The sequence below is a fragment of the Propithecus coquereli genome, unplaced genomic scaffold (genome assembly GCF_000956105.1).
Source record: "Propithecus coquereli isolate 6110/MARCELLA unplaced genomic scaffold, Pcoq_1.0 Scaffold339, whole genome shotgun sequence".
NCBI classification, from domain to species: domain Eukaryota; kingdom Metazoa; phylum Chordata; class Mammalia; order Primates; family Indriidae; genus Propithecus; species Propithecus coquereli.
Window position 1 is genome coordinate 2,738,875 of NW_012149052.1, and position 21,301 is coordinate 2,760,175.

The following is a 21,301-nucleotide window of genomic DNA, read 5'->3' on the forward strand; positions in this document are numbered from 1 at the left end:
CAGCTGAAACTAAGCAGTTGGCAGAGGCCATTGTTGAAAACTCTTTAGCTCCTCTGAGCTCTGAAATAGGATTCTTCCAGGGATATCATTATTTTCTTTGTTAAATGTGGAGGGTTTTAAAGTCAAGGCATTATGGATTTCCTTTTAATTGATTATATTAGACATGATGAGTGCTTCCATATTCCTAGGGAACAGTTTCTCAGAAATGGGTGGGCATGTCCAGTGGGTGGGATGGTTGATGGGCACCAGGCTGGACCAGCCTGACTCTGCCCTCCACGTAATTTGAAGCATTGCTTGGCATTTAGGTTTACAGTGATATAAAGCTGGGCTTGGGCTGGTAAGTTCTGCCCTGTGCTCAGAGAAGCAGAAGCGGCCAGTCTGCAGAGTGGGAAGGGGCCGGCTAGATACACAGACATGTGGACGAGAGACACCGTGGTCTAAAAGAGAACATTCCGTGAGTTCAGCTTCTGACTTTCCACTTGCTAGTTTCAGTCTTTTGGCCCTACTATAATTTCTTCTCTTGGTTTCTATGAGATAGTCATCTGTCCTTTCATAAATGCCCCTTTTCATTTATCCTACGTTGAGCAGCTTTCTGTTTCTGAGACTTGATTAAATGGTTACTTCCCGCCTGCCCCTGCCTGCCACCCCAGCCCCCGCCCCCTGCCAGCTTTGGCTGAGCACTTACCATGGAACAGAATTTGTTTTGGTGATTTAGATGTATCATTTTATTCAATACTCTCACCAACATTCAAAGGTAGATATGGTTATTTCATTTTTTCACGAGGAAATAGACTTGGAAAGGTTAGATAATATCTCCAAAGTCACAGAGTTGATAAGTGGGGGAAGTGGTGATTTCTATTGAAGTTACATTTGCATCGAAATTGATTTTACATTTTCTGTGAAATCATTAAACCACCTACTATATAGTAAATGATTTATGCTATAATTTGAGAGCAGAATCTATGTTGAATTACTAAATCAACTTGGGAATATGACTAGAAACCAAATCATCTTTATTTAAAAAGCTAACACTATCTATGTTTACTTGAGGGTTGAGAACTTGAAGGAGCCTTAAAGAAAATAGGCTACATATAAGAGTTTTTCTGAGCTAGAGAGAAAGTAAAAGTTTTAGAAAGTGTTACCTATACCATTTATAACCTATTCTTGTTTATAGCCTCCCAATGTGTCAATTCTGTGATGGCAAAAAGAGTCCACTGAATACCTCATGAATTTCTCATCTTGGGTTCCTATACTGAGACGATAATTAGAGACAATTATATTAACATTATTTTATGTAAATCAAAATGTTTGGATACTCCTCTCTCCTAGTTTCATCTTTCTTTTGATCATTAAAAAAATATATATTCCCTAACTTGTAACATTTAGGATCTTTGCCCTCTTTAATTTTCACTTGCCTTTTGTGCTTTTCATGCTACAAGCTTTCCTTACCATGATGTGTAAGACCATTCATGATCTGGCCACAATCACTGTTTCCTGTGTGGCCATAACTTCTCTCCACACCTTCAGTATTCCAGCCACACTACATGGCTTGGAGCTCCTCATACAGCCGTGCTTAGTCGATCCATGTCCCCACCCAGTCTAAACAAATAAATATTACCCACCCTTCAGGGCTCAGTGGAAATGTTACAGTGCTCCTTCATAACTTTCCTTGATTGCCTCAGACTATAAGCAACATAGATCTCATGTGAATTCCCATAACGTTCTATCTATACCACTCTTATGATTCCTAAAAATCAAAACCTAGGCATTATAGTAATTTCTGCATATGCCTTCTCATTACTGCACTTTAAGCAACTAGAGGGCAGGACGAATTGGATCTAATCTGTTTATCCTCCCTAATATCCATAGAGTACCTTTTATGAAATAAATGTTTGATAAATATCTGTTAAATTAATACACAAATGAATAAACAAACCCTTTTATATGAGGGTAACTTTAACGTAGTTCTGATATGATGTTTATCTTTTTTGATCTCCTGGAATACTAAGATTTAGTGTACAAATTTGTCATACCTAGTACAGTTTATTTTTGGCATAATAATACATTTATTTAGTGAATGAAGGAGGAAACAAGTTGTCCCCGAAAATGTTTTTTTCTATGATTCATTGAGGAATAAGAAACACTGAATTGCCTAGTTTTTGATATTATCTGTTCCTTTCTTTCAATTACATAGAAACAGTCTTAGTCAAATAGGCCCTACAGGCTGGGGCCGATGTTGACTATATTGGTGTGACCTGTGGAGTGTATTAGACAGAATGCTGAGCTCTAATGGATATGCAACTCTGACTGCCTGGGTTAAATAAAAGGGCATATTATTAATATAGTTTGCAAGAAGTCTGGAGGTGGGGTAACTCCAGGATCAATTAAATTCATGTCTGCATGACATCAGACCTAGGTTCTTTGCTCTTAGCTTGTTGCCTTTGTTCTCATGCTGGCTAAAATCTTTGTGATTCTAGCGGTTCCAGTAATCATATGCAGGCATGATAATATCCAATAGAAAAAGAGGACAGGTATTCCTGTGCGCATTTTTTTTTTTTATTTCAGCATATTATGGGGGTACAGATGTTTAGGTTACGTATGTTGCCCTTGCCCCCCCGCCCCCCTCCCCTCCTAAGTCCGAGTTTCAAATATGTCCATCCTTCGGGTGGTGCGTATTGCACTCTTTGTGTATGCAAATACCTGTCCCGTCCTCCCTCCTCGCCCCTCCCCCCTGCCCAACATCCAATAGATGTTATTCTTATATGTGCACTTATGTGTTGATCAGTTAATACCAATTTGATGGTGAGTACATGTGGTGCTTGTCTTTCCATTCTTGGGATACCTCACTTAGTAGAATGCATTCCAGCTCTATCCAGGAGTATACAAGAGGTGCTATATCACCATTGTTTCTTAAAGCTGAATAGTACTCTATGGTATACATATACCACATTTTATTAATCCACTCATGTATTGATGGACACTTAGGTTGTTGTGCGCATTTTTGACAGTAATAAAATCTGTCACAGAAGCCCTGTGGCAGTCTCTTCTTTATTTCTTCTCAGCAAGAGTTGAGTCACATGATTGTCCCTAAACCACTTCTGGTGAAGGCATTGGGATTACCATATTTGGATTAGACTTTGAGGATTTACCTGTGATTTTGGACTAGGATCACCCTTACCTCTGGAAGGTGTATACCTCAATGAAATCAGGATTGTGTTATTGTGGATAAAATATGTAATGGTTTTTGGAAGGCAACACCAGCATTTTCCATGAAGAGAAGGAAAATATTCCTTTGTTAATATATATATCAGTTACTCTCAACTGTGGGCATGGGGAGATGGGGGCAATTCTGCCTGCCTATCACCAGAGACATTTGCAATGTCTGGAGACATTGTCACATGGTCACAGTTTGGGGAGAAGAGGGTTAGGGAATGCTGCTAACTGCCTTTTGGTGTGTAGAGGCCAGAAATGCATCCAAAATGCACAGGACAGCCCCCGTCCCCCAAAACAAAGAATTATTTGGCCCCAGATGTCAATACTGCTGAGGTTGAGAATCCCTGACATGGATATAATTGCCCTCTGGGGCTGACACATTGTCAAAAAATCTTACTATTTATTCATAACATTGACTTGAGACAGTGAGGACTACTGTTCATATATATTTTACTTTGGAGGAATAATATACCAATGAATTATCATCCATTAAAACAATAGCAAAAATATTTCATCAAATTACCTTGCCAGCCACTTGGTAAGCCACTAGGGATCTGAATGTGGCCTATAATAGAGTAGGTTCTCACAGTGAGATTGAAGTCAAAGAATAAGTCCAGGAGACCAACCTATGGCAGGTACAACTGCTATTCCCTTTATTGAACGCAGTAAAAAATGACCAAGGGTCAAGAAAAGGGAGAGAAAAACTATCTGAGTACCTACATAGTAGACATCACCCAAGGAAATATATAGTATGTGTTATAATAATTTTCCAGACAAAAAACTGAGTTTCAGTAATATTAAGAGAATGAAAAAATCATTAAGTTCAAGAGAAAAAAAATTTTTGTTTCCAACTTTTGTAAGAAAACAATCATTTTCTCTCTTTAGATAGTTTTTCCCCATTCTGAGTAAATGAGTTAGTTGACCTCATCGCATAGGAGAAATTTGAAATGTACCAGTTGGAATTTTGAAACTGGCTAGTTCCATAAACAACACTTGTCCTGCTTCTTCTCCATTGTTTTACTGCCTTGCATTATCCTTGAAATTATAGCTGATTCTGTAGATCAATATCTCAGACCTTTAGAATATAATTTTCGTTCAGAGCTGAAGTCATGCACTACTTACATCCTATATGGTTTCTAGCACAATGAGCTTCACATATTGGATATAATGGTCATTTCATAATATTTTTGGCTTTCCACTTTCAATCCCCCTTTGTTTTGAGGAAGAATCCACTGTTATCTTAAGAAGCAGAACTCTGCCTCCTATCAAGCAAATTGAAAGAGCCATACCCCTGCTTTTCTCTGCCCTCTGGTCAACAGGGCAAGAGCCATGTGACCTAAGTATTGCCACTGTGATACTCTCCTCTTGGATTCTGGTAGATGGTGATGCTAGATGTGTAGTTACAAGATGAAAACAGTATGGGTTCCTAAGTCACTACTTGGAGAAGAGCTTCCTGGAAGAACTGCATGCCCCACATTTGATTATGTGAAATGTCAAGCTAGTAAGATTTAAGGCACTATTTGTTACCGCAGCATAGCCAAGTCTACCCTGACTAATGCATTGATGAAAAATATTTGTCAATAAAAGTGCTTAAAAAATAGTTACTTGGTGAAATAGGGTAGTGAAAGTAAAGAACAAAAGTTTTGTAGTCCAATAGGACTATTTGGAATTTCAATTCTACCACCTACTAATTGTGTGACTTTAGGCATTAGTCAAAAGAAAGCTGGTGATAAGTACTGGGCAATGTTTCTTCATTTATGCTATAAAGAAGGAGGATATGGGTCCAGGGAAATTTGAGTGAGATAAATCCCATTAAAGCTTTCCCAGCTTCAAGACAACATATTCACCAAGAAACTTTCTCATCACATTTTAGTATCCAAAAATGGCTTCTCTATTTTTCTCTGAAAAGAATTCCATTGTGTTTTTCACACAAACTAATTTCTTGTGAATTTGGATGACATGAGCCTTTTTTTTAAAAAAAAAATAGGGCTTATTCATACCTTGGTGAGCTGAAATGCCATGCTTCAAGCGTGGTAGTTAGAAGTTAAAATTTCATAGCTCGGCCGGGCGCGGTGGCTCACGCCTATAATCCTAGCACTCTGGGAGGCCGAGGCGGGTGGATCGTTTGAGTTTAGGAGTTCGACACCAGCCTGAGCAAGAGCAAGACTCCGTCTCTACTAAAAATAGAAAGAAATTGGCCAAACAACTAAAAATAGAAAAAATTAGCTAGGCATGGTGGCACGTGCCTGTAGTCCCAGCTACCTGGGAGGCTGAGGCAGGAGGATTGCTTGAGTCCAGGAGTTTGAGGTTGCTGTGAGCTAGGCTGACGCCATGGCACTCTAGCCTGGACAATAGAGCGAGACTCTGTCTCCAAAAAAAAATAAATAAATTCCATAGCTCATAGAATGACCTTGAGCTTTCTCCTGCCCATCTTCCTCTCCCCTTCCTCGATGCAGAATCTTCAGCTAGTTGCCCAGTTGGTTCAGATCTAAGCATCACTGCCTGTTGTCCCTTCATTTTGCCTTTTCAAAGCAGCATGATGAAAATTCAGTGTTATGTGGCCTGAAACTAGCATTTCACAGACATTATTCTTTTGTGCCAAAGAGCTAACTCTAATATAACGTCCAATCTTCCCACAATTATCACATTTCCTTTTCCTGCTGAGTACTCTGAAGCATTTCTGGCTAAGTAGTTATAGAACCACAGTGGAAATAGTTCTGGTCTCTGGTGGCCAGATTTGCAAATTTATCCCAAACCATTGTAAACCCTGTACCTTTGCTTCATATACGCAGAAAGCCCACTGTTATTCCAAACAGGTAAGTGGGTTATTCTGAGGTGCCCTTTATGCCATTAGTCTTACTGCAGTGGGATTGTGGTGCACTGGACTAGAACTCCCAACAGCTCTGATTGCTGCCTGCTGACTCAATGAATTTTATATTAGCAGGCAAATGAAACACTCAACCAAGTGAAAGGAATTCATAATGCTGAGGCTTCTTAGGTTCAGAATGTGCTGCACATTTTGCAAAAAGGATAGTGGCTATCAATGTGCGATGACTAATCTAGATAAATCGCCACTTTACAACACATCTGGCCTCAAGTCGTTTAAATTAGTGGAGTTCAGCAGTAGAACACCAGCTGAACTGGAGCCTACAAATTCATATGCTTCCTACACATGCATAAATGCTAAATGATGAGCTTGGTAATGATTGGGAACCTCTCATTTCTGAGAGACTGATAAGCCAGCACAGTGTTTCTTTGCTGAGCATTAATTAGGACAGTGTAATAAAGCTTCAGAAGTGGTCTTCCAAACAAGATAGTTTGAAATTAATGTTTATGAAAGCTCTTTATTAACCTGAAAATGCTCTTCAAAGGTAATATGGGAAAAGCTTCTTTCTCCTTAATTTGGCATTTTAGTAAATATTACAAATCTTTCCATTTTATACCTAGTCTCATAACCATGGCCAAAGCCTTAAAAAATATAACATACCCAATACATCTTTACCGTTATCTTCTTCCATTTCTCCTCTAAACAAGGAGAAAGCCCTGGAATTTGTTGGTGAGGTTATCACCTTAATTTAGTATCCTTTTTAATAGATTTATAGTGTTAAGAGTTGGAAGGAACTCAGAGGTGTTCTTTTCCAACAATCTTATTCGGCAAAATAGAAAACTGAGGCCCTACTTAACATAAGTCAAACTGGCACCATGATGTGGTTGCTAAGAAATCTTGTGCAATATTGGGCTGAGATGTGGTGAGGACATGAGTGGCACAAGTAGTGATGATTTTACCACATTCTGAACTTCCCAGGTCACTCCTATAGCATTGTGTTTATTTCTGAGGGCAGCCCATTAACAGGAACATTGGAAAGAAAGCCTGATTCATGGAAACAGGCCCATGGTAGTAAGAGATCTTGAAATCATGCCAAAAAACAATTGATGGATCTCTGCACAAAGGAAGACTCAGGAGGAACTTGACTGCTGACTTCACATAAAGAAAGGGAGGTTGTGGGGAGACTTGGTCACCAGGAGTTAAAGGAGATCTCAGAATTCCCTTATGTGCAGAGTTTGTGTGTATGGGAGCATTTATACTTTTGGGTGGAGTAGATCCACCCAAAAGTATATTAACCAGATTGTCAAAGACAATGTGCTAAACGCTTTCTGTGTGGCTAAAGGGGGCAGAGCAACGCAAGGAGGCAACATCCAACTATATAAGTAATAAGATTTTTAAAATTGGAGTTGTCTTCATATGGATAGGTCTGCCTCCAGGAGGAGTGAGTTTCTCATCACTTGACATTTCTAAGTCCCAGACTTATCAAGAATGGGCTAGAGAAGATTGACGTGTCAGAGCAGGGTTTGATCAAACTGCTTCTGTGGTTCATACCAACTTTGAATTTCAGGGATCCTGTAACTCACAGAGATCACACAACTCTTGCAAGTCATGGACTTAATTTGTGGGGTAGATACGAGGCGTCGTGTTTCTTTCCCATTGTCTTCCTGTTACTGACTTCTCTTGCCTTACAATAAGCATATTTAGATCAAAGACCCCCAACAATAAACACTCAAGTACTCAAAGGATTCCCTAATCACATTTTAATAAGGGATAATTTTTATTTTACTATTAGTATATCTTATATGAAAACTCTGAATATATGGGGATACCAAGTTAGGAGACCTCCTAGATTGTTGTTCTTCATGAAGCATGGTAAGAAGTCTATTTGGCTGAGAAAATACAACTTCAATTAATCTGATCATTGCATAATTTATCGCAAAATTAGAAAGTATTAATAAAAGCTATTAGCTTTATTACTATATATTTATAATTATATATATGTTACTTTATATTGCATATAAATATCACTGAATATTTACTAGCACTAGACATAAAACCTTGTGATTTACAGGTATTATCTCACTTAATTGTTATAGTACTCAATAAAGACAGCATTATCATTATCCCTATTTTACAAATAAGAAAATTAAAGTCTATTATGTCACCCAGCAAGTAACTCTTGGGGCTAGGAATTGAACTCAGATCTGTTTGGTTCCAGAGTTTGTGCCCCCACCATTCTACTTTTCTGCTTTCTATATTTACTGAGTGGTAAAGTTGGTTAGATAGTGAGGTTATTACACAGGGACCATGGTGCAGAGCAATTTCAGTGAAGTCATATGGTGAACTCCCTTCCGTGTACACAGCCAGATAGTCTGGGTCATAGGAGATGTCCTTGCAGGAGATTTGGAGGGTGGAAGGGAAACAGCAGCTATGTTGCAGCTCCCATGAAGGATCACTTTTCTGCTGGCTTATCTCATCGGTGTGAGGCCATGGCTGGGCCTGTATCTGCTCACTTTCCCCTACCTCCTCTCTCAGCTCCTTCAACTCCTGTACCAAGTGTGTGTGTCGAGCTTCATGATAAGTGCTGCGACCCCTGCCCACCCAGCTCCTGCAGGATAGTCATACCATCAAGGTCAATGTCAGAGTCAATAAGAACTTTCACAGACTTTATACCATCCTTGTGGGGTTCCAACCTTTCCTGCTTTCGGGAAATTCTGAAATTTCAGAGTTCTGATTAATTTTGCTTTCTGGCTTCAGCAGTACTCCCGGGGACAACAGCCTTACAGAGATGACTTAACCAGCCCCCACAATTATTCACGTGAAATCCCCATAACAAATTCATCCTAATTCACCCCAAGCTGCTTCTACAGTCAGTCCAGGTTCAATCTTACTCATACTCTCTCCTGCTTCTCTGAATGAGCCCTGACCAACTGATACGGGAACACTGGGGAATGACCTTGATTTGTGGAGTGAAGCTGGCATGGTTCCTGTCTTCTTTTGTTATGGTCCTCATTTCTGGACCCTGGGAACATTCAGTGAAATCTATGAAACAATAAATCTGTCTCTCCATATTTCAGCCCCAAGAGAAGAGAAATATGGGCTGTCAACAGAGAGTGGGAGGATAGTGTGAACAGAAATGAACACTTCCCACCCACAGAAGGCAGCCTAAAGACAGCAGAGCTAGGCTGCTGGGTTTGAGTGGTTCTTCAGGCTCTTTTGCAACATATATGCTCTGTGAGGCTGGGCAGGTTATCTACCCTCTCTGGGCCTGCCTTCTCATCTGCTAAAAGGGATAATAATAGTATCTACCTCATAGGGTGTGTGAAGAATAAATGGGTTAACATATACGCAGTGCTTATGACAGCGTAAGCTTTGTATTTGTGTTTGCTGTTATTGTCATTATTGTTATGTTATCATGGGAGAGGGGAGTGGTCTGTCCCTTCTCTTTTAGGAGAGTTTCAATTTCCTCCAGCATCTTAGGGAGTGAAAACCTGTGCTACAAGTCCTCTAGAGACTTTGTTCAGGGCTTTTCTCTCCCCTCACCACCCACTCCTCTCCTCTTTGACTCTATCTTGCCTCTCTTTACGTCTTTTGTTTGGGGAGGGTCAAGAAAGAGAAAGTGGTGAGTGGGAAAGACAGCAGAGTTGCCCGGGTAAGAAAACGGGAAGAAATTAAGGAAAAGAGTTTCAACTATTAATAACTTCTTTCCTTACAGCAGTCTAAAGAGAACAGGGGATCTGACATATGAGGAGAAAACAATGGTCTCCACTGAAAGGGGCTTAGGTCAGTGTCAGGCCACACTATGCCCATGGTCTGGGCAGCATCTGCAGATTCTACCCATGTGCTCTGTACTCAGACACCCTGCAAAGGGGGTCAAATAGCGGTGGAGAGAAAGTACTGTTCTTGTCCTACAATTGAGCTCTTTCATTTTCCTTTAAAAAATAAGTGGTTCTCCCCCCGCCCCCGCCACACACACATTCTAGTACATTTTTCTCTGGCCTTCTCTGGAACAGCTTACCTTTTCTGGCTCTACAAGATAGGAAAAACCTTTTGAACACAGCTGCTTGTTTGGGCTGATACAGGAGCCTGAGCAGACATTTATTCATTCCTTTTAGAAGACAGCCTCTTCCCATCCCTCTGGAGTTACTTCTTGCCAAAGTGGCTGCTGTCTGGCAACCAGGCGGTCTAGGGTGGTCAAGTTTCAAATGTCACCTCGGAAATGGCACTTCAGTCAAGGATTTAAATGCCAAACCTTAAATGTCCCTCAAATACATGTTTTCCCAACTAGTGACTTGCCACAGAAAATAAACAGCAATTATGCAAAAGTCAGCCTCTCCCTGCGTCTCCAATTCCCTTCCAGTGTTCCAAAGCCATTACATGGAGTACTTTGTGATAAAAAGATGTCTCTGTGTGGCCCACTTAGTATTTTGAAGTATAGAAATGAAAGACGGTAGGGCACATATGCTGCAGAACCACTAAATGACAGAATCATCACTGGCCTAGTTTTTTGAGTCACTGTGACAGACACAAGGGGATTGCTTTTAAAGCTGCTGATGACACATCAAAAAGAGGGAAGAGGATGTCGCTGCTTTCGAAAAGACTTAAAGAATCTTACTTGGAAATAAGTTTTGAAATCAGACTTTTTTAAAGATGATGCATGGAACATGAAGTGCTAATGACAAGATACTTACCTGAAGACCTCCGATAGAGACACCTTATCCAATAGCCTGTGAATGCACCAGCTGAGAGAATGGGGCACATTTTTTGCAATTTAGGGTGCTGCGGACAGTATCAGTTACTGTAGGGGAAATTTCACCACAGAGCAATGAGCCAAAGAAAACATTACTATTTAGCTATTATAGGCTGCTGTAATTCAGTCTCCTCGCCATGAAGAGCAAATGAGTCAAGCTAACTAACGTGGAAGGTTGGACTCGTTTCCTTTTGAGGAGCCCCAGGAGAACTTCCATAGTGTCTTTTTGCTCACATAACCCAATTCTTCTTCTCTTGCTTTTGCAGTTACTCATCCATCTCTGGATCCAGAAGGGATCAGGAGAAATGAGGAGATGAACTCTCACGAAGAACAGGGCCAGCTTTTGTTGATTCTGAGAGAGAAGAGGGAATGTCTCACAGACCTCTGATGTCTTTAATATCTGCCCCTTCGAGAAAGTTGGTAGCTCAAATCATATGAAACTCACACACAACTCCCAAATAAAAGGGTGGGGGGGAAACCCCACCACGATTCACTCTTTCATTGAAGAAAACCAATCAGCAAACAAACTGAAAATAAATCCATATCCTATGCCTTCATCAAGTCATTGCATTGGTAAAAGTCTCTAGGATAATCTCCTTTTGGGATTTTTACTTCATCTCAAAATTTTTTTCTTTGGTTACTAGACTGTCTATTTCCTTGAAGCCTGTAGACCTTGAAAAGTAAAAAGCAGGATGATCAAATGCAACAGTTTTGAATTTTGATGCCATATAAACTTGGCAGATTCAGGAAACATGGGATTCCCTGTAAAATTTGAATTTCAGATAAACAGTGAAAATACTTTAGTATAACTATAATCGCATGGCCATATTTATACTAAAATAGTCATTGTTCAAATAAATATTTATACTAAGAATATTTGTTGTTCACCTGAAATTCAATTTTAACTGGGAGCCCAGTATTTTATCTGGCAACTCTAGAGCCACACTGACTTCAAATTGCAAGAGTGCAATTGGCTCTTAGATAAATATTTTAAAGGGATAGGGGGATGTGAGGGAGTTAAAATGTGGGAGATGTGGGGAGTGTTTACTTGTGCCTGGACAACCAGGCTTCTGAGTGCCAGGCCTTCTCCTTAAGAGGGAGGATGACCCTCCATTGTCCTGGTAATAGAGTGGCCTGTGGCCAGTCCTCCAGGGCAGCCTGAGGCCTGGGATGCTGCTATTGCCCCTAAGGAGATCTGCTGGGGAGGTTCTGCTTTCTGCTAGACTCTGGAGACCTGTAGGCTGTGAAACAATGCCACCTGTCCCACCAGTATGCAGCTGAGCTCTGTAGGGAGTGACGAGAACTTAGAAATGCGGTACTCTCCTCTTTGATTAGGGATCTTCTCTTTTCCCACTGAGACTAGAGAAAGAGGGAACTGCATTAGGACTTACTTTTAGATGTACTCACAGTCTGTGTTTTCTATGTGAGGCCAGACAACCAGTGCAACCTGAAAATTTATCGTTAACTAGACTCATGCAGACACTCAAGCATACCAGAAAGATGTAAGTCCACCAGCGAAGTGGGAAGTTGAGCCACAAATGAACTACTTGATAATGACATCTGTTGACTTCAGGGAGATTGTTTAATAAAACTTTGAATGAATTAATTTGTTTTAGAATACAACTTGGGAAAGAGGGCATTTGAGGTAGGTCTTAAAGTGAGAAAAAGAAGCTAGAAGGTGGGATGTTTTTGACTGTCCACTATTTTCTTCATTTGCTAATTCATTTAAAAGAGTTTTCTGAGTACCTACTGTGAACTAAGCAGGGTCCTGGATATTCAATGGTGAATATGACAAGGTTCCTGCCTGCAGTTGGCTGCTGGAAGTGGTTGAATGCCTGGCAGAGAGACATATTAATAGTTGAAGACAATACAGGATGACAAATGTGCTGAGATAGTTAAATTTGTATTGTTTTGGAGTTATCAAGGAAGGGCTGCTAACAGACTGAGTTGCAGGGGGAGATTTAGATTTCTTGGGGAAGGTGATGGCGGAACTGAGTCCTGAAGGGTAGAGAGATTATGTAGACGAAAAGTTGGGAGAAGCCTGTTCCAGATAGAGTAGCTTATTTGAAGGCCCAAGGGGAGGACCCATTGTGTTAGAGATGCTGGTGGTAGTGGAGAGGTAGTCTAACATGTGATGAGGGCCAGGTAGAGAAAAACGAGGCTGGCAAAATGAGACAGGCCAGATCTTCAAGGGCCGCTGGTAATAGTGAGGAATTTGGATTTTAACATGAGAACAAAGAGAAGCCAACAAAGGCTTCCCATTGTGGAGTCAGGCTGGTTGCAGATTGGAGAATAAAGGAAAGGAAGGCAAGACCTGAGCCAGGTAACCCGTTTTAGAGACCATTTCTTTCATTCAAAATGGTCATGGGGGTGGTCAGAACAAGGTTTTACAAGCGGGAGGAGAGATGCGGGGTGACTTTGGTTTTGGGGATTTAGAACAGATTGGCCATTGGTGGCAGTGTGGATTTGAAATGTGGGGTACAGGGAGATGTCACTGGGAAGGAGTGTGATCACAGAGATGGAAGGAAGGCCAGGCTGAAACTATGTGAGAAATGAAGAAGCTGAGAGGTCACTGCATTTCTTCAGGACCTACTCATGGTAAGTGGGACTGCTTCCTACCTCGATTCAATTAAATCCAGCAGCCTTGTTTTTGGACAACTTAACGTGGGCCAGAGGCTGGGCATATGAAGATGATGTTAGGGCTTTCTCCTATATGGTGGGCGCCCATGTTCATGGAAGACCATGAAGTTCATGATCTTCTGAGGGAGAGGGATACGTACATACAATCTTAATCATAAGAGGGTGTGATAGAGGTCCTTGTGTGTGGTTTTTCATTGCTTGTAAGAGAAAACCCAACTACAACTGACTTAAACAATAATGACCTTTTTTCCTTTGGCTTTTATATGACATGTCTATCTAGCTTGATTGAATTCATGTTTGGTTTGATTTAAGATCAAGGATGTCCTTAAGGATCCTGTTTCTTTCTCTCATGGTTATCTTCCATAGTATCCGTATCATTCAAAAACTGACTTTTCATGTTTGCAAGAAGCTTCATTCTTCTTTTTCTTTTTCCAGGAGCTCTCTTAAGAAGAAGAGGGAAGCTTCTCTTTCCAAAGTGAACAGTAAACTTCCTTTCTTGCATCTTTGGCTCGATTTGGGAATGTGTCCATCTATGAATCATTGCAGCCAGGAATTAGGATAATTGGTGTAAGCCTGAATCTCTCATCTTCAACAGCATGGGCTGCACAGGGGGTATGCGGATGCTGAAATAAAAATTTGAGAAGTAACCAAGAGAAAGGAAAATGCTTGTTGGAGAGGGAGGCACAGATTCTGTAAGAGCTGTCGTCTCTTCTATTGGTATGCACAAGGTGCTGAGGGAGCACTGAGTAGGGAATGACTGACTATCTGGTAGAAAGCAGTGGAAGCATTTACAGAAGCAGGGGACTTCACTGGAGCATGTAGTAATCTGCTTTGTGTGCCATAACAAAATGCCACAGACTGGGCGGCTTCAACAGCAGGCATTCATTTTCCCACAGTTCCAGAGGCTTGGAAGTCCAAAATCAAGGTGCTAGCTGATTGAGTTCCTGGTGAGAGCTCTCTTCCTGGCTTGCAGAAAGCAATCTGCTTGATGTATCTTCATGTGGCCTTTCCTTGGTGCAAGAGTATAGAGAAAGATTGATTTTCCCCTTTTTAGAGGCTACCAATCCTGGAAGATTAGGAGTTCAACTTTATGATCTCATTTAATCTTAATGACCTCCTTAAAGTGCTATCTCCAAATACAGTCACATTGGGGGTCAGGGCTTTAACATATAATTTTTTGGGTGGGGGCACAATTCAGTCTGTAGCAGAGCTGGACTCTGAAGAATGAAAAGGCATTTTCCAGGTGGAGAATGAGGAGTCCAGAGAAGGGTGGAGGCTGCTACAGGGGGAGTGGAGGCAGAACATGTTGGCTCAGAGATAGTGGCTGAACAGCATATAGCTGGATATGTATATAGAGATGGTGGGAGATGAAGCTGAAATTTGAATCCTGTGTTAGGATCTGAAGAAACCTGAATGCTTTACTAAGCAAAATTAAATTTCATATGGTAAGGAATAAGGAACATACCATAGTACTTCTACTACTATGAAGAAAATGTCACAGATAATGTACAGGTAAATCTGGATGTGCAGCCAGAAAACACATCTTGAATAAGAGTTTGCATGGTATTTGCAGTTATTCAGTCATTTCATTACCTATTGGCTTGCATTAATTCAGCACTCCAAGTAAGGAGGGGTAAACCCATCCTAGCAAATAAAAAAATATCCCCCAAAACTAATTGTGGGTTTCTTTAGCTATATGTTCATATACCTCATAGGGCATTTCTAGATTGATTTCTGTAGCCACAGAAGGTGGCCATAGGAAGGTCTTGTGGGCTAGAATTCAGTGAAAGAGAGCTTGATCTCCAACTTTGTAACTTTTGTATATTACAACCTTTGTGTGAGACTGTGCAACCATGACATGGTCATTGGGAATGTTGGTAGAAGAGACAACTTGAGGTGTTTAATTAACTAATTAACTGGCTGATTAATTGATTAATTACAGGGTTTCTGGTTGGGAGTGGGAGGAATATTTAAAATTGTTAAATGGAAGAAATCAGACAACTCCAAGCAACTGTTATGCCTTGATTTTAAAAAATTAACCAGTTTAGAATTCTGGGAAACCCATATGACAGCAAGATACTTTGAAAAGTGAGTGCTCCAATTACTATGTATGGACATAATAAATGAGAAGAACTAGACATTAAAGAGGCAATTCTCTAATGTACAGTGTCAGCTGGGATGGGTAGAGCGGTAGGGGGTGGTGGTGCAGTGGCCATAAATAAGCCTTGTGCTTACTTCAGTCTCTCTTAGAGCCTGGTGTCTTCGTTCCTTTGGAGGCTAATCATCTCTGGGAAACTGAGGCAGCATATTGCATTCAGTTGTCATTGCCCTGAGCTTTGTGCTTCAGATCTTAATGGACATTTGCCAGCCTTCTGCTTGTAGTTTTCTTGTAAGCACTTCTGATTGACTGTCAACTGTCCAGGCACTGTGAACCCATTTTGGGTTTCTCTTCCTTCCCTTCTGTGTCCTTCACAGTAGGTTGTTCCTGAAATATTTTCTTCATTTGGTCTACTCTGAAAATATATCCTGGTTTCCAGGAGAGAGCCCATTGGCTGCTCTCCTTTCCTTCTCCCACCTCTTTTGCCAGTGTCACATGTGTCTTGTTTTACTGTTCTTTTCACCCACCTTTACCACTTGCTTCCTGTACGGCAGAGATCCATATTCTATCCAAGGACCCACATGACATGTTTTTGTATTAATGACAGCTGTCTTCTTGCCTTGGTGGGCTTCTTGTCCTCCTGTATGGATTTTAAAGTAAAAAAAAAAAAACCAACAACCTTTCAGTTCAGCACATATTGTTTGCCAGGGGGAGCGGGTCCTGTTTTATTTTCAATCTTTTCAGGTGGCTTGTGGGAGGAGCCTTCATAATGCCTCCTCTGTCTGTCATTTGGGTGCAGAGCACTGTCTGTGCTTGAGGACAGTGCTAGCACTCACTGCTTGATCTGCCTAAGCCTTCATAATACACAACATGCCATTTATTTCCCTGATGTCTTCCAGACTCATACTCACCTTCCCATACTGCTCCCTGCCAGGGCTGAGAGTCAGAGTCTGCAAACTGTATTTCCCAGGCTCCCTGGTCAGATGGCTGCCCATTGGCATCTACCATTAGGAGGCAATGAAAAGGGATCAACAGATGGGGAGAAGAAAGGTGCTTGTGGCTTTGGGCTCACTCAGCACGGTGATTGCTGGGTGTGGTGATTCTCAACTACAGGTAGAACAGTACTGTCTCAGTGTTCCCATCCTTAGCTGAGGAGATGCCTCTTCTATAAATATGAAGTTGACTGCAGTGGTGTCTCCAAAGTGTGTAGCAACAATTCAGCTCGTGGGCTTCATTCAACTAAGTATCATTAGCAACATCTGGGTCTTACCACCCTGCTACTTTTTTTTTTTTTTAATTTAAAACCCTCTCTCTACTCTGCATGCTTCATATTAATTCCCTGAATTAAATTCCCTCTGTTTGAAATACCTAGACTGGTTTCTATTTTTTTGACTGAATATATCAAAATACAACATGGTGAGCTAAAAGCAAAAATAGTGCAGCTTTATTTTTTTCTTTTATTTATGGTAGGTGTTATTTTCAACTGAAGGAAACTTTTATTATAACCCTTCTGTCAAACTCCATACCATGGGGCACCTTTATAGGTGTCACAAACATATAATCAGCACCATCTTGGGGGTCAGAAAACAAAATAACTTGTATGAAGGTCAAGGGCAAACCATCTTATAACAAAAATCTGAGAGGTTAGAGGAGAAACACGGGTACAGAGGAAACAGCACTGCAAATTCCTGAGTTCAAGTCTGCCTTCTTTATTAACTAGACATATAATGATGGGAAAATCTTATATTCTCTTTGAGACTCCATTTCTTTACTTGCAAAATAGTGACATCAACATCCTAAAGTCATAATGATAGTCAAAGGAGAAAGATGTGTGACAATATTGTGCAAACCTCATATTGCTATAAAGATATTATTATGGGAAGTGTTAAAGAAGGTTAGGTTCCTGCTCTCAGGTTGGTGCAGGTTAATGATTTTATAATCAACTATACAATTATAGGTATTTAAATGCTTGAGAGCTCAATGCATAAAAAGTGACTTAACCAAGATTAAGGTAGCAAGTAATTTCTGTTACCACTCTTGTTTGGGTAAATTGGCTGGAAATGCCTTGTCCTTTTGGGACCTCAGTTTCTTTATCTGTAACTGGGGACCAGAATGCTGACCTTATGCTGGTCTCCTGAATGTGTCGAATGTGTTAATTAACTGCACGTGATTGACTAGCATCCTCAAGGAGAGCATGTAAATGCCAAGTGTTCTCACTGATAATAAAGCAGATACTTTCTTGATGGAGTTGTCATGAGGATTAATGATTTAATTGCGACAGAGTGCTCTGATATTCTTAGATGAAAAGTGCCATATAACTTTGAAGAGGGAATATTATTAAATAGCTTCTGCTTTGTTTCCTGAAAGAGCAACTCCGAATAAGGCAATGCTGATCTGCACATGCCTATCTAAATGTTTCCACCTCCTTTTAGAACAGCAAGAATTGAGACAGCAGGAATTTAGAAATGGGGTTCAGAAGGAGGCCTATAACAGAGTAATTAGGAATTTCTAATTTTTCTTTTGTAGTTGGCTATGGGGTCACTTCAAGATGATTCCCTCAACATGGTCAGCAAATAATATAACTAGGAATTAACCAGTGTAAACACTTTTCTACTGATGAGGACAAAATCTGGTCTTTATGATTTTTCAAATCTAACTATCCATGTGCCTGTCATTTCCTGTACGGCAATCACGCTGGCTTCCTTTGATTTCCTTCTACTCTCCAAGCTCTTTTATTTTGCCTTGTGACTTTTGCATTGTTATGTCTAACTTTTCAAAGGGCTGAGTATGGTCACTTTTTTTCTTCCAAATATCAGGTCATCCCTTCTCTTCAAAGAGGCCACTCTCCCAGGACTCCCACTTTCCCTCCAAACCCATCCCTCTACCAACCTTATTGATTGCCATTAATAATTATTGGTAAATCAATTTATCTTGTTATTGTTTAATTATATATTATCTGTCTCTCATCACTAAAGTGTAAATGTGTGATGATGTGGATTTTTTCTACTTCATCCTCTGCTTTTCAGCTGTACCTAGCACATAGTGGTTGTTCAGTGGGGTTTGTTGAATGTATGAATTATTTATGTTATTTCTATCTTGATCGAAATTGTCCAACTGGTCAGTAAATTAGGTTAACTTTACAGTATCTATAATAGAGGCTTGGGGTGAAAAGCTGAAACTATTTTTGGCAAATTTCTATAAAATTCTGAATATTCAAACAGGTAGATATTAGAATACTAGAATATACAGAATCCAGTAATCTGATTCTTAAAATTCCTTCGCCCAGTGCATTACTTACCTCGACTCTTAGCTTGTCGGGGACGGTAACCAGAACCCGGTGTCTGCTCCTGTCGCCTTCACCTTTGCCTTCGCCTTTGCTTTCGCCTCCTAACCCATAGCCACCATGAGTGAGTGCATCTCGATCCACGTTGGCCAGGCTGGTGTCCAGATTGGCTATGCCTGCTGGGAGCTCTACTGCCTGGAACACGACATCCAGCCTGATGGCCAGATGCCAAGTGACAAGACCATTGGGGAAGGAGATGATTCCTTCAACACCTTCTTCAGTGAGACGGGCACTAGCAAGCATGTGCCCAGGGCAGTGTTTGTAGACCTGGAACCCACAGTCATTGACGAAGTTCGCACTGGTACCTACAGCCAGCTCTTCCACCCTGAGCAGCTCATCACAGGCAAGGAAGATGCTGCCAATAACTATGCCCGTGGGCACTACACCATTGGCAAGGAGATCACTGACCTCGTCTTGGACCGAATTTGTAAACTGGCCGACCAGTGCACAGGTCTTCAGGGCTTCTTGGTTTTCCACAGCTTTGGTGGGGGAACTGGTTCTGGGTTTACCTCTCTGCTGATGGAGCGCCTCTCTGTTGATTACGGCAAGAAGTCCAAGCTGGAATTCTCCATTTACCCAGCCCCCCAGGTTTCCACAGCTGTAGTTGAGCCCTACAACTCCATCCTCACCACCCATACCACCCTGGAGCACTCTGATTATACCTTCATGGTAGACAATGAGGCCATCTATGACATCTGTCGTAGAAACCTTGATATTGAGCGCCCAACCTACACTAATCTGAACCACCTTATTAGCCAGATTGTGTCTTCCATCACCGCTTCCCTCAGATTTGATGGAGCCCTGAATGTTGATTTGACAGAATTCCAGACCAACCTGGTGCCCTATCCCTGCATCCACTTCCCTCTGGCCACATATGCTCCTGTGATCTCTGCTGAGAAAGCCTACCATGAACAGCATGGTAGCAGAGATCTGTACCAGAGCTCTGTAGCAGAGATCACCAATGCTTGCTTTGAGCCAGCCAACCAGATGGTGAAATGTGACCCTCGCCACAGTAAATACATGGCTTGCTGCCTGTTGTACCGTGGTGATGTCGTTCCCAAAGATGTCAATGCTGCCATTGCCACCATTAAGACTAAGCGCAGCATCCAGTTTGTGGATTGGTGTCCCACTGGCTTCAAGGTTGGCCTCAATTACCAGCTTCCCACTGTGGTACCTGGTGGCGACCTGGCCAAGGTACAGAGAGCTGTGTGCATGCTGAGCAACACCACAGCCATTGCTGAGGCCTGGCCTTGCCTGGACCACAAGTTTGACCTGATGTATGCCAAGTGTGCCTTTGTTCACTGGTACATGGGTGAGGGGATGGAGGAGGGACAGTTTTCTGAGGCCCGTGAGGACATGGCTGCCCTTGAGAAGGATTATGAGGAGGTTGGTGTGGATTCTGTTGAAGGAGAAGGTGAGGAAGAAGGAGAGGAATACTAATTATCCATTCCTTTCAGCCCCCCTGCAGCATGTCATACTCCCAGAATTTCAACTTCAACATTAGCTTACAGATCTTAAAGCTTTCTGGTTAGATTGTTTTCACTCAGTGGTGATCATGTCATACTTTTCCATGTGTACCTGTAAGACTTTTTCCATCGTGTTTTAAAGCAAAGGCATTAAGAAAAAAAAAAATTCCTTCACCCAACCTAAAGCATTATATTGTTGACATTTCCTTTTTTTTCTGTATTTGACTTTGTGATTATACACTGTGGGACTTTTGATTTTTGAGAAATGTAAAAATTATTAAGGTATATTAATGTCCTAGATCAGGTTGGTCTGTAAACTAAGCTAACTGCCTGATTTTGTGAATAAAGTTTTATTGGAACATAGCCTTGTTCATTCATTCTGCATTTTCTTTTGCTGCTGTTGTTGTTTTTCTTGAGACCGGGTCTTTCTCCGTCACAAAGCGGCTGGAATGCAGTGGCACAATCGTAGCTCACTGTAGCCTTTAACTCTTGGGCTCAAGCCATCCTCTTGCCTCAGCCTCCTGAGTATCTGGGACCATACGTACACACTACCATGCTGGCTGATTTTTCAATTTTTTGTAGAGATGAGGTCTCACAACTGTCTTGAATTCCTGGCCTCAAGTGATTCTCCTGCTGCGGCCTCCCAAAGTGCTGGGATTACAGGCCTCCCAAAGTGCTGGGATTACAGGCGTGAGCCACAACATCCGGCCTCATTCTTTGTTTTCTATAGTTGTTTTGGAGTAACAATGGCAGAAGTGAGCCAGCAAAGCCAAAATATTTACTATCTGGCCCTTTACAGGAATATTTGCTCACCTCTGTCCTAGAGCATTGTTTTTACAACTGTGAGAGCTAGAAAAAGTTACAAGAAATTTCAAATTGTAAATTTGATGCAAGGAATTGTTAGTGGCATTTTCTGTTTAGAGTCTTGTCCTATTATTTTCTACTCTTTTAAGAACAAAAAAGG

General features: G+C 41.2%; 1 protein-coding gene across 1 annotated transcript; it reads left to right on the forward strand.

The window, feature by feature from the left end:
- The first annotated feature begins 18,931 nt into the window (after nucleotides 1-18,931).
- LOC105815498 (tubulin alpha-1B chain-like) lies at nucleotides 18,932-20,311 on the forward strand. The gene has a single exon (XM_012650670.1). The coding sequence runs from the start codon at nucleotides 18,932-18,934 to the stop codon at nucleotides 20,309-20,311; it is 1,380 nt and encodes a 459-aa protein (XP_012506124.1).
- Nucleotides 20,312-21,301: the final 990 nt, after the last annotated feature.